This window comes from Equus przewalskii, chromosome 3 (assembly GCF_037783145.1).
Source record: "Equus przewalskii isolate Varuska chromosome 3, EquPr2, whole genome shotgun sequence".
In the NCBI taxonomy this organism is placed as follows: Eukaryota; Metazoa; Chordata; class Mammalia; order Perissodactyla; family Equidae; genus Equus; species Equus przewalskii.
In genome coordinates, this window is record NC_091833.1 from 57,917,863 (window position 1) to 57,935,959 (window position 18,097).

General features: G+C 37.9%; 1 protein-coding gene across 5 annotated transcripts in view; it reads right to left on the reverse strand.

Moving 5' to 3' along the window:
* Positions 1–18,097, reverse strand: part of FRAS1 (Fraser extracellular matrix complex subunit 1) — a 426,477-nt gene that overhangs the window by 126,037 nt on the left and 282,343 nt on the right. For all 5 annotated transcript variants that reach the window (XR_011538148.1, XM_070612755.1, XM_070612754.1 and 2 more), the window contains 2 exons: positions 9,796–9,949; positions 4,296–4,474 (listed from right to left, as the gene is read on the reverse strand). Coding sequence is in view for 4 of the 5 variants with exons in the window: in XM_070612755.1 (XP_070468856.1) it covers positions 4,296–4,474; positions 9,796–9,949 (333 nt within the window). In the remaining variant the exon portion in view is untranslated. The remainder of the gene's footprint in view (positions 1–4,295; positions 4,475–9,795; positions 9,950–18,097) is intronic.

Sequence of the window (18,097 nt, forward strand, 5' to 3'; positions counted from 1 at the left end):
TTCAAAAATGCTAAAAAATGAAGGCTTTCCTATACAGCTTCTCTCCTCCCTCAGTGCTCCTGAGCGGCTCCCTTAAAATCTCCTCCCTGTTGTCTGCTCCGACTTAGGCTTGTTACAAGAACTGCAAAGGCCTGTGTGTCATGTGCAGTGGCATCAGCTCCATGTGAGAGGGGGCAGGGTTTTGTAAATCCTGAGAAAAAGGCGGGAATAGCAGCTCTTTCTCTAGTCTTCTACAGTTACTTCAACAGAAAAACTGTCTTCTCAGTATCCTGAGCCACTATATGCCTGCAGTTTGAGTTTCAGAACATCCAAATGTTTTCAAGGAGACATCTTATGGTGTCACTATAAATAATATTAATAACAACAACTATAATTCACTGAACCTCTGTCATGGGCTCAGCATTGTACTAGCTGCTTTTCAAAAGTTATTTTATTTAACACCCACTAAGCAGATATTATTATCTCCTTTTTTACAGATGAGGAAACTGAAAGTCAAAAAAGTTAAGCAATGTGACAAAGTCACAAAGCCAATAAAGGTCAGTACTTAACCAGGTCAGCAAGTTCATGATCTTTCTATTGACCAATGTGACTCAATTTGGAAGCTTTAGGAAAGTAAGAAAGAGGAAAATATGTTCTCCTTTTTCTTGAAGAAAAGGAATGGAACCCTGTGCAGGTAATGAAATGTGGGCATATTACCAAGCAAGGGCATCAATTCTAGCTTCCTTAGTAAGGATACTAGTGTAAAATATGTTGGTCTTTTTCCAACCACATCCCCTGAGGCTGTGTCAACGTGATCTGAATACACCAAAACTAGGGCTCCTTCCAATGCCAAAAGTGACATGAAAGTGCACGCTGTTTTTCTCACTGTGACATGCTCTATTTTCTAACAGCACTCGTATTACATAAATCCCAAGGCTTACATGCAAAAGTAACAGGTGGGATGCATTGACGGCTCATGACAGCACATCAACATGAAAATAGAATTAAATCTATGCAACTCATTGTATTGCATTTTCTGCTTTAAAGAAAAAAAAGAAGGGAAGAAAGAAAAGAATCATAAGAACAGCATCTTTTTTAGTCTAAAATCCTTTAAGGACACCAAAATGATGAATGGAAAAAATTGCTAACCATTTATTTTAGCACATAGCTATAGTGTCTGTGTCATTTCAAGTCAAAATATGAGTTAAGGCTATAAAACAAGGAGACTTTAAAAACAAACACACCAAAACTTTTACAGTCAGGGGAACATAATCTCAGAGAATTGTTTCATACTTGTAATAAAGTGCTGTCAGTGTTCAAAATGCACTTTTTGGAATGCCTTCAGAGGGAGTTCACAGATCATGTAAGAAAAATGAGCTTGTTACTTCATAATTATTCCCTGTTTTAACTGAAAATAATTACTATTCTTCTGACCAGACATGATTCCGAATGACTTTTGGCTACTTGGTTATATTTTAAAATCCACTTCCAAAGGATGACATGCTGTCACTATTGAGGATATTCTAAAGAATATCCCATAGGTTTTGAAGGAGATTTCAAGTAGGAGTACTAAACACATTTTGAAAAGTGTTACGACTCTCCAAAGGGAACCACTTTCTAAGTAATAATGTTTAATTGGATGTCTTAAACTCTAGCAAGTTAGTTAAAAAGAAAATCAGTAACTTTTGCTATTTTATAATTACCCACTTAGTAACCAACTTGCAAAAGCAATCAAATATCATTTTGAGCAGGTGCTGAGAGGCCCTTTCCAGGGAAACTCTTCCTATTGATAACATTCTTCATCCAGACGCCTAGGACGGCAAAGGCAGATCTGAGGATTCTAGTTTGCTGGGGTGACTTCTTTTGATTGAGGTCTTTGCCTCCATCCTGACTCATTCTTTGAGGACTGCTGAGTCCCCAGGTGCTAAAAATGAAAAGTTAACTGGGGCGAAGGGCACAAATGTTTGCTCACTTCTTGGCCATTCATTGTGCTCGGTATAATCTCTTTTTAATGGTTTCCAAGCTCATTTCAACCTGCTCTCTGGAAAAGCACAGCTTTTACACAGTACAAATTAGTCAGGCAATGAAGATGTGCACACCAGGCAGCGGAAGCAAAGTGGACGATGATTTTAACAAGGTGAGAGATTGTAGTAGTTAATCCCCAACTGTATTCCTAGACAAAGAAAACCCTTAGACTGAGAGGGACTGATCACCAGGAGGGCTGCTTTATATTGTCTCTGACACTGTCCCACATTCTTTTCTGTATCTATGCTTAAATGCTCTTTCTCATTCATCCTTCCTCATTCTTTTGAATTTCTGTTCAATTCTTTATTTCCAAATTTTCCTTGACAGAGCTTTGTCTAATTTTATTGGTCTTTCCAAAGAATCAGGTTCTGTACTCATTTATCAGTTCTAGCATTGTATAATTTATCAATTCTTCTGCGTTTCTCTACTAATTCCTTCTTTTTGCTTTCCTTAGGTTTTAGTGGTTCTTTAGTTTCTTGAGTTAAATATTTAGTCCATTTATTTTCATGCTTTTCTGCTCAATAATAAAAGCATAAGGCCATTCATTTTCTTCTGAGTACTATTTTCTCCACATCATTTAAGTTTTGATAAGTTATTTCCTTCTCATCAATATTTCTTAATAGTTTGCCGGTTTGATTTCCTTTTAGAACTAGTAATTACTTAGGAGACTATTTAAAAAATTCCAAACGGTTTGAATTTTTTCTCTACCCTTTTACTATTAATTTCTAATTATATTTCATAACAGCCGGAGAATGTCCCCAGTATAATTTCTTGTTCTTTAATTTAGTGAGAGCCTCCTTATGGTTTGGTTGTCTTAGCTGGCTGGGCTCTTATAACAAAAATACCATAAACTGGGTAGCTTATAAATGACAGAAATTTATTTCTCACAGTTCTGGAGGCTAGAAGTCTGAGAGCAGGGCGCTAGCATAGTTGGGTTCTGGTGAGGACCCTCTTCTGGCTTGTAGATTGTCGACTTCTCATTGTGTCCCCATGGCAGGGAGCAGAGAGAGGCAGCAACCTCTCTCACGACTCTTCTAAGTGTACTAATGCCATTCACGAGGGCACGGCCCTCATGACCTCCTCTAATCCTAAACACCAACCAAAGGCCTCATCTCTGTACCATCACATGGGGGTGGGGTAGCATTTCAACATATGAATTTGGGGGGAGACATAAACATTTAGTCTATTGCACTGGCATTTGACCAACCTTTGTAAATGGTAGGAACAAATTCTTACACAGTGCTTACTGTGATAGGCAGTATTCTAAATACTTTATACGTCTTAACTCACTAAATCCTCACAATAATTCTACTTTACAGATGAGGAAACTGAAACACAAGGATTTTGCTCAAGTAATTTGCCCAAAGTTGTGTACCTAATATGTGGCAGAACTGAAATATGAACCTACTGGGTTTGGCTGCAAAGCCTATGATCTTACCATAAGACGGTAAATGCTGCAAAAATATACATATATTTTTTTTATTAATGTTATGATAGATTACAACCTTGTGAGATTTCAGTTGTACATTATTGTTAGTCATGTTGTGGGTACACCTCTTCCCCCTTTGTGCCCTCCCCCCACCCCCTCTTTTCCCTGGTAACCACCTATCAGATGTCCTTGTCAATATGTTAACTTCCACCTATGAGTGGAGTCATATAGAGTTCATCTTTCTCTGACTGGCTTATTTCGCTTAACATAATACCCTCGAGGTCTATCCACGTTGCTGCGAATGGGCCAATTTTGTCTTTTTTTGTGGCTGAGTAGTATTCCATTGTGTATATATATACCATATCTTCTTTATCCAATCATCAGTTTCTGGGCATGTAGGTTGGTTCCACGTCTTGGCTACTGTAAATAATGCTGCGATGAACTATAGGGGTGCAAGGGACTCTTGGGATTTCTGATTTCAGGTTCTTAGGATAGATACCCAGTAATGGGATGGCTGGGTCATAGGGTATTTCTATTTTTAACTTTTTGAGAAAAAAGAATTTTTTGAGAACTTTTGAGAAAAGAAAATGTTTTTCTCTATATAGCATTTGAATATTTTGAAAACATTTTAGCCATTATCTCTCATAAATCTTTTTGCTGTGGAATGACTCTGCTTGTGGATATCCATAAGACTGAACTGACAGATTAAAAAACTCTCACAATGCTATTAATTACATTTTTTTCTTCCCCCAAATGTGATTTCCAGGCAATCACAGAAAATTAACTGAGTTGCTTATCAGTAAGGGTGATGGACCTCCATCAGACTATCTAGACATCAGAAAAGCCAGGAAGTAGACGGAACCTGAAAGCGGAAGGAGTCGCTCTGGGCTGGGACTCCGGAGTGCCGGTACCACACGATGCCTTCATCAATGTCTTGCTGGGTGAAGGTGCTGGTGGGGGCTGCGGTCCTCCCATCAGGCAGGTGCTGACCTTCGTCTGCGGGGCTGTCTGCAGGCATGTTAACCAGAAGGACCACTTCCCCTAGGAAAGCCACATAGTTAGTGAGGATCCCTGTGAAAAGTAAGTCAGAGCTCTCGTTTCTTTTCCTACCACTTTTTTTTTAACAGAAAAAAAATGAGGTACTTTTTAATTTTTATCTAAGGTGAAGGAAAGGATGTTAATACAGAATTCAGTTGATATCATCAAGTCTGCCGTTAGACAGAATTCCCAGTCTTTGAGCTAAAAGAATGAAAAGTCATTCAAGGGCAATTCATGTATGAAGTTACTGACTCATATCTACTAAAATTACATAAGGAGACCCAAACAGTGGTGAATACTTCAAATACTCAAATTCTGGGCACTGAATGGATTCATTTCTACCCCAAACTTTCTATCTAACAGAAAATGCTCTTCAATCAGTTTTTGGTGTAAACACAACGGAAAGTTAGAAAAAATTCACAAAAAGCTATTCTTGGGAGAATTACGTACAATAAAAATCATAATAGCTAACACTGGAACGCATATGGCAGGTACTGCATAAAGCAGTTCACGAGGTGGTTCAAACTCAGCTCCACCACGTCCAGGTGCATGAGCTTACTTAGGCTTTACAAGCCTCTTTCCCTCATTGGTAAAGTGAGAATAATAGTAGATACTTCATAGGTTATTAAAAAGAATGTTGATCATCGTTATGTTATTTAATCCTCCTGAAGATGTTATTATCATCTCCATTTTAAAGACAAAGTTCTTTAGGCTCAGAGAAGTTCAATAACTTGCTCAGGGTCACACAAATGGTAAGTAAAGGAGCTGGATTTGAATCTGAAGCTCGTCTTCTTGCTCCTGAAACTCTGTTACTGATCCTGATTATTTTGTGTTCACAGACCCATATGTACCCTGCTGAGCACCTGATCATGTTTCCTCCTCCTTTACTCTCTAAACTTTATTCGAATTGAAGCAAGGAAATCTAAATCTAAACAACATCACCAGTAACACCAATCTGCTTCCATTGCTCATTCTTCACCGGAAGCTACTATCTTCTTAAAGTGAGAATGCAAATACAGAGGTGTTACAGAAACAATTAAAATTTCAAGTGAAGACCACAGAGAAGAGTGGATGAAGTGCTGAAAGCAGAGCCATGTTCTCATGAAAACGCATCTAACAGTAAATCTGAAAGAAGCCTGCCTATCCACTCAGACAGTAAGAGGGAGAGAAGACCGTGCATGTGCGTGTGCGTGTGTGTGTGAGAGACAGAGAGACTGTGTTTTTAAAATGTGTAGGAGGATATGCAGATTTTAGTACACAAGACATACTGGGCAATTGATAGCACATTTTGATTACTCTAGAGAAATTTGTTTTCTTACTCAAAGGAAATACTTATTCTAATATTTACATGCACTAAATTCAAGTTAAAAATGAGCATAGTATCTCAGATGGTGATAAAATACTGAAATAAGAGAAAAACATCAGTACTCTTCTTTATATAATCATGTGGAGAACCAACTCACTCTAGTTTCTTTCTTGTATTATTTTTCATTTGTATCTAAGTCACAAATTCCATTACCCATCTCTCCCTGGTTCAACTTCTGCTCATAAGATACTACTAATAAGCATGCTTTTCCAGGATGTGGACTGTTTATGAATGTGACTACAGTTGCAAAATATTCTGAAAGGAGATTTCTATAATGAAAATGTGAAGAGTAGAAGGCTAGAAAATATTTAAATATAAATTTCCTAACTATTCTGCTTTATAATAGAAAAGCTAAGCAGAATTTTCCTAACAAATCCTAATGAAACAAACCTATTTTTCAGGAAAAAAAATCATTGCCATGCTATACAGATTAACAGAAATCACAGGATATTGACTAATTGCACTAATTTCAATTCAGTAAATAGTCAGTAAGCACCTGCTAGGTGCTATCTACTGTGATAGACCCTTCAGGGTGGGGGATTCAAAGATAAAGATCAGCCCCCATTAGCAACTGGGAGCCACTGTGAGATTTTCAGTAGGTGAATGGCATAAACTGATTTAGAACATAGAACGCACGTGATCAGAATACAGAGAGCCTATGAGGCTTCAAAGTCCTGTTAAACAGTCTGGGCTTTATTCTATAAAAATGGTAACAATAGTAGTTAACATTTATGTGGATACTTTGACCAATTATGAGACTACTGCAAAATTGAGATGATAGGTAGAGACCTGAACTAAGAGGTAAGCAACAGAGATAAGATTGGAAAGAAACAGATACAAGAGTCACTAAGGAAGTGGAAGCAACAGAACGTGACAAATGTGGCTGTGAAGGGTGAGAGAGAGGGAGGAATCAGAATCACCTACTAGGGTGGGTGGTAGGTGGGAAAGCGATGCCACTGATGGGTTGAGTAGGTTGGAGGGAAGATGAAGAGTTCAGCACCGGATATCTTGAACACAAGGTGCCTTTGTGATCAGCCCATGAATAGACAGGAAGATGTATCAGTACTTTGTGGGGTTCACACCAGTGAGGTGAGAGCTTTTGTGTGGTACCTCACCACTGCTTTTATTATAATATAACAAAGAGATGACCCTTGAAATATGTGAAGATTCAGGTTTAAAAACCAGAAAATAATCTTTACTTGTGATTTCCTTTATACTGAAGTCAATACTTTAACCAAGAATCTTGAAGGGAAAATTTAATAGGTATTAAGAACTGGAATCTCAATGGAATCTCCATAAATTATTTGGGGATTGAGATAATCTGTATTAAAGCTTTCTTACCCTATGCTAAATAATTTAGAGTTGGTAGTGTGTTGGATTAAGTTAGATTCTCTTTCAAATGATACTCAAGCTACTTCATTAAAACCATCTCATCAAATTTACTTTCAAACCTGCAAAGCAGCTAAATGTCCCAAGTATTAATCAACTCGTCTAAACTTACACCCAAAAACAGTGATGAGTCTGCAAGTGGTTGAACTTAGGTCCTTTATGCACATACCACAAAAGCAATTTACATTTGGTCCAGTTCCAGTTCACAAAAAGCCTAAAGTTTAACTAGAACATTCTAAAGTGATGAGGGAGTACATAGAAGCCAGGGTGGCAATGAAGTAAGAGCCTCATAATTCACTTCACTGGGATAGATAGATGTAAGTAGATTTGTATTAAGTGGGCTTCTAGTTCCTACAACCTTTTTCACTCTTGAATGCTTCCTAAGGGCAATGTGATCTGATTATTACTAATAGGGAGCTCTGAACACAGAGAAGAGGATTATGCTCATGGAAGAGGGTAATTAAGAGAGTTACAGCAAGAAAGGGTCACAATCAAGCCTACATGGCATTTATCAAGCTGAAATGGCTTAAAAACCATTTAATTCAGCATTGTTCTACTTAATACTTAAACAGAATATTGGACTACTGGGCTGTATCTAGGAAATTTAGGGGTTTAATGTTTTGGCTTTTAATGATCAAGATAAAGGTAGAGAATTTAATACATCAAAAGAGTCAAAGATTTTTAGAGCTGAAAAAGACACAAACATTATCCAGCTTAAAATCAGGGGGTGAAAGAACGGCAAAGTTGAATATCAGGGTCTGTGGAGTAATTAGCAGCATTGTCTCAATGTTAATTTCCTGGTTTTGATCATTGTTCTATGGTTATATAAGGATGTAACCATCGGGGGAAGCTGGGTAAAGTGTAATCAAGAGCTCTTTGTATTAATTTTGCAACTTTTCAGTATGTCTAAAATTATTTTAAAATAAAAAGTTAAAAAACTTATCTAGCCTAACCTTTCACAGAAACCTATGGTTGAAGGGGTACACTTGCCTTCCCCAAGGTTACACAACTATAATAAATGACACCCCAGCTAGATTGACTGTTTTACAATTATAATATCAATTCTTGATTAGATTATGCTTTTCAATGTCTCTTTAGATATTAGAATTATTTTTAAATTGTATAAAAATTTTTCCACACTACAGAAATTATATAATTTTTAAAATCTGCAAACCCAGAGGAAAAACAGATTATTATTCCTCTGCCATTTAGCATGCCAAGTGAGTTTTTACTTCTAATGAATATAATTTTCATTTTTAGGTGATCTCTAATTCTTTTTAAAAATCTACCTGCCTGTTCTTTTATTTTTACAGCATTTTGTTATTTCCTTACAGTTTCATTCTTTTATGTCTTTAAATCATTTTAAATATGCTTATTTCATAGTTTTTATAAGATCATTCCTTTATTTGAAATCCTTGGCGTCTTAATCTTCTTGTTTGTTTTGGTTATGATACAATAGATTGTTTCCTCATATGTTCTGTAATTCTGAATTCTGAGCTAATGTTCAGTGGTTTTATCTGTGAGAATCCCATGTGGCCTGGAGTTGAGGGTGGACATTCTGTAGAATTTTCTACTAGTTTGTGCAAAATACCCAAGAAATATCATTGGCCTGAGATTAATCTTCACATTAATGTGTCAGCTTTGGGTTTCTCAGACAATGCACATGATGAACTTAACCTTGGATCTGCGGGAGAAACAGGCCTGAAGTTCTGAATTCTCAGCAGACATTCTGCTTTACTCTGAGCCCTGGGAAAGACAGGTGGGTTTCTTTGGCATCTCTCTGTTCAGGTGAGCTTCTTATTTTCTATTCTGTCCTTCTAATTGAAGGTAGGTCTTTCCAGAGTCCTGGTCTTAGGCAGGATCTTCCAACTTTCTGTTTCTGCATGGGCATTAAATCCCAAGGTCCTGGATTATAAGACACACACAACCTCTCGCAGGGAAGCTATGCGATTAGCTCATGCAAGACTGGCTTTCAGTTCCTTCTTTGTTTTCGGCATCTGGAGATTTCTCTCTATTCTTGGGAGGTCAGCTATGAACACCTTATAATTCTTATTATCTTTTATCAAGAATTTCTAGGTGATGATGATGGGAAATTATTCAGGTTATCATATTCTACTATCTTGCAAGAAGTGGAAATAACAATGGAGATCTTGAAAAACGTTCTTATGTAAAGTTTTTTTTTTTTTAAAGTCTCAACAAGGAGAAGACTGGTGATGTTCTGGTAAGGACACACTGTGGAGTTTGAGAACCTGAGCTTTAAAATTAAACTGACATATATTAGCGAGGTGACTTTTAGCAAGTTACTTTCTCTGTTTTAAAAAGAAGTTGTTTTGAAACTTAAATGTTAGGTTTTACATATACTTTACATTTACATTACTTCTCATACTACCTAGTGCATAATATGTGTACAGTGTGATAGCTATTATGATTTTTCTGTTTTTAAAGGGGATGTGTGAGGCATTAGAAAGTCAAGTTTGTTGGAATCATAGGCTTGCTGCATAGCATCCTACAAAAGCAAGTCCAAGACTGCTGAATACACTGATGAAATCATAAAGGAAAAAGGAGTTACCAAAGTGGGGGTGGTTCTGTGTAATTTTGTAGACGATTTCTGAGGCACTGGCACCCGGAGCTTCGGCCTGTAAGATTCTGTTGGTAATCTGCAGCATCCCCCCTTCTGGAACCCACACCATTGAATTAGCCACAAGTCGAAGACCTCCATCATTCTAGAATAAGGAAAAAACGCAGAATTAGGACCAAGCAAAACAAGAAAATACCAGTCCTTAAAAACAGAAATTATCAGGTCCTATTGCTGATAAAGATCACCTAATAAGAGAGATTCATAGCTTTGGAGTCACACTATGAACTATTTGTGCATATTATGTGTAGATATATGCATATGTATGTATGTATATATATCTTGCTTTTTCTTTTAATTTTTCAAGAGCAAATAACTTATTTCACTAAGGAAGACTAAATCTCTCCATTTCTTTCTTTCATTTTTCGATCTACCTGCCCTTCCATCTTCCCCATCCACCAACCTTCAGCAACTATTCATTAAACACCTATTATATGCCAGCTTTTTTGCTAGAGGCCTGAGTTATACAAAGATGGCTGAAACAAGACCTCAGTTTCAGAACTTGCAGCCTAGTGGGAGAGACAGACACATAAATAATTACGATGCATCACAAGGGATGCTCTCTAAGAAGCTTGAGCAGGGTACTGTGGGAGAGTAAAAGAAAAACGAGATTTCCTCTTTGGGTAAGGAACGCTCAGGAAGGCTTTCCTATGGAAATATCATTTATTCTTGAATGACAAAAAATTGTGCTTTCCAAGTAGAGAAGTGGTGAAGCACAGTCTAGGCAGGGGGTCCAACCTGAGCAAAGGCAAAGACATGAGACAATGCACTGCGTGTTTAATAAAATATCCAAGTATCTGCAGCCAGCAGAGTTTAGGGAGCCGGAGGAGGGGGTGAAGAAAAAGTGACACTCTCTTAAGGTTGGCTGGTAGAAGACACTATGCTAAAAGTCTCCATTCATCTTATAGGCACCATAAAGTCAACAACGAGTCTTCAGGGAAGGGAATGAGATGATGAGACCTGGGTTTTAGAAAGACTCCAGCAGCAAAAGACGGAGGGGACTGTGATGAACTAGGAGCTGCAGAAACCACTTAACAAGTTCCCGTAATGGCTCAGGTGAGAGAAGATGAGAACATAATTGCAGTGGGAATGGATAGTTACAAATAGATTCCAGAAACACCACCGAGGCCGAATCGACAGGCCTTGATGATTGATTGAAAGTGAAGCCTTAGAAACAACCGTTGGGAGTAGCTGGCTGGCAGAAATCACCCATTTAGCACTCCTGAGAAGGCAATGATTTTAATTGCCAAAGCTAATATCATTAAAAAGTGCTCCCGTTCCTGATTTGCCCACCTCTTCCAAGGCCTCATAACTGACATTTTCCACAGAATGAGATTAGCGAGGCTGCCAGGGTTCAGTTTGTTTTCATACTTTTAAAACCAGTAAATCTGATATTTCGAAATATGGCATTTCAGAAGGGATGTTTTTCTAAATTATTGTTATTACTTTCAAATATGCCAATAAACAGAAGATAGCAAACAGCACTCTCCGAGGGGAATATTCAGAAGAGAAGACAACAAATACTCCTTTGACACGAGAGCATTTGCCCCCCTCAGGAGGGGGTCATGGCCATTTTCACCACAATCACCAGGAAACTGAGTCAAACAGTGCCCAGGAGAACAGCAGCAAAGGCACCTTCTATTGTGATTGGTGCTCAGGGGCGAACTCCCAGAGAATTTTTTCCTTTCACATTGATACAGCATATTATTTACAAAAACATCAAAGTGTGCCAAGAACTGCCTGTTATCTACTAGAATTTTTGGGGAAAAGCCGTATTAACTCCAGTAGAGTTTTATATAACATGATACACTCGGACCCAGGTGTCTTAATTGCTAGAAATCTTTCTAAATGCAGCAGCCTCAACCACTTTAATTACGGTAACGGAGATGGGTCACACACCAACAAACACATTCTTGACTATCGAGGCAAGGCGGTTTTTCAAATATTCCAAGCAAGTAAGCACTGTGACCCGAACGCACCTCCCCAGGTGTCTTTCCCACTACATCTCTATCTTGACTATACTTTCTCAATACAATTCTCTGTAATTCCTGTGTGAGTGAATATTTTTAGGAGACAATTCTCCTTGCAAGTCAGTGTTCAGAGTCTAGCAACATCTGGAACTTATTAGAAGTTCAGAATCTCAGGCCCCACCCGAAACCTTCTGAATCAGATCTTTGGAATTAGAATCTTAGTATTTTATTTTTTTCACCAGCTTTATTGAAGTATACTTAACAAATAAAATTTTTATATATTTAAGGTGTACAACGTGATGTTTTGATATATGTATACATTGTGATATGATTAGTACAATCAAGCTAATTAAGGTATCTATCACCTCACATGGTTACAATTTATTTGGGGGGTGGTGAAAACACAAGACCAACTCTCTTGGGAAATTTCAAGTATACAATACAGTATTATTAAGTATAGTCACCATGCTGTACATTACATCCAGAACTTATTCCCCTCCCATAACTGAACCTTTGTACCCTCTGACCAGGATCGCCCCATTTCCCTCACTCCCTGGCAACCACCGTTATACTCTGCTTTTATGAGTTCAACTTTTTTAGATTCAAAATCTAAGTGAGATCATGCAGTATCTGTTTTTCTGTGTCTAGCTTATTTTACTTAACATAATGTCCTCCAGGTTTATTCATGCTGTCACAAATTGTAGGATTTCCTTCCTTTTTAAAGGCTGAATACTATTCCATTGTATATACATACTACATTTTCTTTATCCATTTATCCATTGAGGAACACTTAGATTGTTTCCATATCTTGGTTATAGTGAAGAATGCTGCAATAAACATGGGAATGCAACTATCTCTTCAAGATACTAATTTAACTTCCTTTGGATATAGAGCCAGAAGTGGTGTTGCTGGATCATATGCTAGTTCTGTTTTTAATTTTTTGAGGAATCTCCATACTGTTTTCCATAATAGCTTCACCAATTTACATTGCCACCAACAGTGTACAAAGGTTCCTTTTTTTTCACACTCTCACCAACGCTTATTATCTTCTGTCTTTTCCGTAAGAGCCATTCTAACAGATATGAGGTGATATCTCACTGTGGTTTTGATTTGTATTTCCCTCATGATTAATAATGTTGAGTACCTTTTCATGTACCTGTTGACCATTCGGATGTCTTCTTTTGAGAAATGTCTATGCAGGTCTTTTGCCCACTTTTTAATTGAATTATTTGTTTTTTGGCCATTGAGTTGTTTGAGTTCCTTATGTATTTTAGATATTAGCCCCTTTTCAGACACTTGGTTTCAAATATTTTCTCCCATGCTGTAGGTTGCCTTTTCATTTTGTTGATTGTTTCCTTTGTTTTTCAGTTTGATGCATTCATACTTGTATTTTAATAAGATCCCCAGGAGATGAGGAGTCATGCTAAAGTGAGAGAAGCACAGCCCAGGATAGAGATCTCAATGGATCTAGAGTGGTTCTCCTGAAACGCCACAGACAGGCCTTTCAGAATATTTACATCTATAACAGGATAATACATATGCCTCTGTTTGTAAATTATGTGTTCACAGTACTTAAGGAGAAACAGACAACTGTCTAAGGAAAAGTATTCTTCCCACTCATTATGTTGAAGATGGTTTTTCTGGCTGCTTTCTTTGGGAGAGGATACAGGGAAGATTCAAAAAGAGATGAACAGAAGGCTGTACACTATCTTTTCCATGGCTAAAGTGTCCAAAAACCCAGACAAACTTTAACATTTCCCCAATGGTTCTGACATTTTGCAATTTCTTTATCTCCTTGTAGTTTTTTTTCCTGCACAATGTGCATATATCCCTGTAAGCTCAAGAAATTAGCCATAATATCAGTTGAATAATCTCCTGCCTAGTGATGTTTTATATATCCTTCAGGGCACCACATTAGAAGGCAATGAAATCCCAACAAAAGATTATGGGGGTATAATTAAAATGGGGCTTTAAATTAAATAGTTCTCCTAATTCATTTCATACAACAATAGGCGTACAGAAATGCTGGTAATAAAGTTTAGCCATTATATATTGTATTACAAATAAAAATATTAACGTTGTAAACCAAAAGTAAAGGCCCAAACCTTTATCATTTGGAGGAAAAATCACACAAACAAAATGAAACTCCCCCCTCCCCCCAACCAAATAAAGGTTGAGACATAAATGATGAGCTCAAATGATAGCGTACCCCAACCTCAGGCCAAAATATTCAAGATAAAAAATTTTAAAACTTAATTAAATAGAAAATGATGATAATTAGATATAACAGCAATCCTAACATTTTATTTACTCTGTAAAAATATATCATAATTTGCAAAGGTTCACTTATATCATAACTTTTAAAATTTAATCTTGTAAGACATTGTGGATTTTAGAGAAGAATCATGTGGAGTGGTGCATATAACGTGAAACTTAGATGCTATTTACCAGGATGAGGAACGATGGAAAGATAATTAGACTGTTTTTGTGTTTGTCAATGTGCGTGTGCACCTCCTTCAGGTCAAGAATATTTTCAACTTTCTCTCTATGTAGCCTTCAACTGCTTTATAAATAAATAAACTTTTTGAAATCAGCAAACATCTTACAAGACACTAAACTGAATAAGCTAAGCAAGTCCAAAAGAGGTGAAACCCAGACACGCAGTGAGGATTTATTTATGAGATAGACAGACTGTTATTCAGAAAAATAAACAATTTTGTGCCACTGATATTTATAATTTTCACAAACATCTTTATTATCAAACTGTGTCCCCTCAAGACAACCAATGGGAGGATAGGTTTTAAGAAAATTGAGGGAAAGCACAGCAAGGTTTTAACTGCACACGGGTCTTACTAAGGTCAAGCAGCCAGAGAGGACTCTGAGCAATAGAATTTTCCATCCAGTTCATAGCATGACACTTGGGGGCTTTTAACATCAAAGCATTACCGAGCTGCAGAAAATAACTGCTCAAACAACAACAAATGAGGTCAAAAAGATCACCAGATTTATTGCCAAAGTGGAAAAAGGAGCATGATTTCCAGAGATGACTTAATTAATGAAAAAGGAGGCAATTCCTTGAGAGTCCAGCAGTGGAGAGAAACCCACCAATAAGCATGACTTTCCCTGCTCACATTTCAGCCCCTGTGAGATGCCGAAATGCTTTAGAATCGTATCTCTAGCAGGCCTGGGTTTGGTAATCCACTCAATTAATAAAAGCCTGCTCAGCAGAGCATTCTTTACCTTTTAATCTTATTTCTTTTGCTTCCTCCTCCCAAGAGAACATGTTTCAACATCAGTCCTGGGTCTATTTTCTCCTCAGTGACCCAGTATAAGCCTGGAGGGTGGTAGTCAAGTTTACTCACTGCTAGGCCAAGGATAAAAACATAAGTTTGGGAAAAGTGATGTAGAACTTGAGAAATAAGAGTGGGACTGACAGCTCCTACCCTCAGTCCCAGACGGTCCACCCCAGCATCAGCAGAGGTGCCCTGAAGGCTTCTCGTCTGATGCAGAGATCGAGTCAAAGGCAGGAAGACGGGCACCAGGCTCGCTCAAGCTGTTGCATCCATCCATCTATCTATCCATCCAACAAAAATGTACTGAACTCTGACAACGTGCCTTGCTCAAGAGAGTAAGACTGAAACACTTCCCGCTCTCACAAGCTTCATTTTTCTACCCTCCCTTCCTTTCCATCCACCTTACCAGGTTAAGTTTTCTGTTGAACAACATCGGGATTAATTTGTACATTCATTCACTAGGAATTAGACCTAAACTCCTTGGCCATTCCATTTAAGCCACTAGATAGACATCAGCCAGTAATTGGCCTCACTCCAAATTTAATACACAGGTAACCTCAGGGTAAGGACTCGGATGATCATCTTGAAAAACAGCTATCAGAACAAAATCAATCATGTCTGACTACATACCTACTAGAACCCATTAACAGTTGAGCCAGTTTTTTCCTCTTGGGCTCCAGTAGACTTATGATTATAAATAGCTTCACTTGTAACAAGATGTGGTGAGCCCAGAGGGAAGATTCCAGGAGGCCTGGGGCCTAGACAGCTTGGATAGGAAACTGAGAAAATGACTAAATTACTGTCTCCATTCTGTCCATTAAAGGGATAAGAATATATATGACCAAAACATTGAAAAATATGGGCTAGAATGAAAAGAGCTGCATGGTTAAAGTGTGAGGAGCCAGAATTTACTTGACTTGAAATCACAGATCCAGCACCAAAAACCTCAATGAAAAATAAACATTTTTAAACCTCTCTAAATGTTTTTAAACCTTCTTTTTTTGTTTCCTCTTTTGGAAAATAAGAGATAATAATTGTACAAATATTCTAGAATGACCATGAAGATCAAATGGAATAATTCACATCAAGCATTAGTGCCCAATAAAGGTTACAAACTAAACAAACAGAAACACCTTCTACCCATAGTAGAATTTCCTTAGAAGAAATAAGGTCGTAGAGCCTCTATTCTAATCCTCTTCACGAAGATATTGTAAAGATCAGAGTACTTTTAGCCCACATGATGGACAGGTAAGCACAGCACTATACGAGATGGAGGGATGGTAGGGAGAAGGAGGAGGGACAGACACCATAAACACCAACGTGACTCCCAAGTTATAAGCACTACAAGAATTCTTAAGTTCTGTGCTTCTGCCTTATTTATAAATTAAAATTCTATTTGTATGTTTTGTTTCCTTTTGGTAGTCAAATCAACTAAAATCTTAGAAATACTCTTTGACATTGGGCCATACCACAGGAAATGATTGTGCAATACACTGAATTGAGCTCCAAACACGGAGATTGAAACCACAATAGGAAAGGTGGCTGCCGGAGTTGCAATGAAATCCTCTAACAATCTTTGGTAAGAAACCAAGAAGGAAGAAAAGAAAACTTTCTGTCTCTGTCTAGACTTCATCTCTTCAGAACTAAACCTCATCTCCCAGGGCGATTGCAAGAGGGTGATAATTAGGATTAGCTACAAGGCGGCTATCTGCCAACTCTATCTCATCATCAGCCTCCACTTACTCGCATCTATCTCATGCCACCATCACTGTTTTCAGCAGCTGAAAATAATGAGACAAGAGCCTGAGAAATTAGCTAGCAGACCATATTAGATTCAGCTGTTCACCTTCACGAGGATCCATTGCAAATTTTGAGTGATCATTGGTGAGAAAGTGACAAGTGATTTCTAAACTGTCCTCAGCAAGTCAATCACTCTAGCTAATGATTAATGACACTGCAGTAGGGACTGATATTTGGAATGAAAAGTTCAAAAGAAATTATAAGTCTCCCAATCTACTACCATGGGCAAGAGCTATTCTTGCCGTAACAGAGAAAAGAGCTGCTAGTGGAATATCATCAAGTAATAAACAGTTTTGAAAATGTTTTTCGATGGGCTCTTTGATCTAGCATGGGTTAGCTGAGTATTCTCCAAAATGTGACAGCCATCCCATTAGTAGTATCCAAGAACATTTTACGTAGTACATGGGTAAATTTTTATTAAATGGTTATGTATTAATTTTAATATTTTAGAAAAAAGTATAATTCAATATTAAGCTCATGATTTCTCAAGTATTATTAATTAGGATGAGGCCATAATAAAAAAGTAAGTTGATTCAAAGAAAAATTTCAAGTAAATAATAGGACAGGTGCTCACAGATATGGCAAAAACATATGGAAGTGGCATGGGAATGACTCAGACTGAGAAATACTGCTCTTCACTGGGCTCCTACCCGCTGTGCCAAGGATTCCTGTGATTACTAAAAGGGAGAGTTCCCTCATCCTACTCCACTTGGGCTAAAAGAATGGCTGAACTCATCTTTTTTGATTCATTATGATAGCCTGACCATGAGCTTCACATTGCATGAGCTGTTTTAGGAGGGCAGACAAGAACAGGGGCTGGCTTGATTCTTATGATGGTGCTCAGGCTGGTGACAAAAGAATTAGTGAACAGGGGCTGGCCCCGTGGCCGAGTGGTTAAGTTCGCACGCTCCGCTGCAGGTGGCCCAGTGTTTTGTTGGTTCGAATCCTGGGCGCAGACATGGCTCTGCACATCAGACCATGCTGAGGCAGCGTCCCACGTGCCACAGCTAGAAGGACCCACAACAAAGAATATACAACTACGTACCGGGGGGCTTTGGGGAGAAAAAGGAAAAAAATAATAAAATCTTTGGAAAAAAAAAAGAATTAGTGAACAATGAGGCATTTTTATGGCAGCAAGTCAACATAAAAGTTCAAAAGTTTCCCTTTTATAGA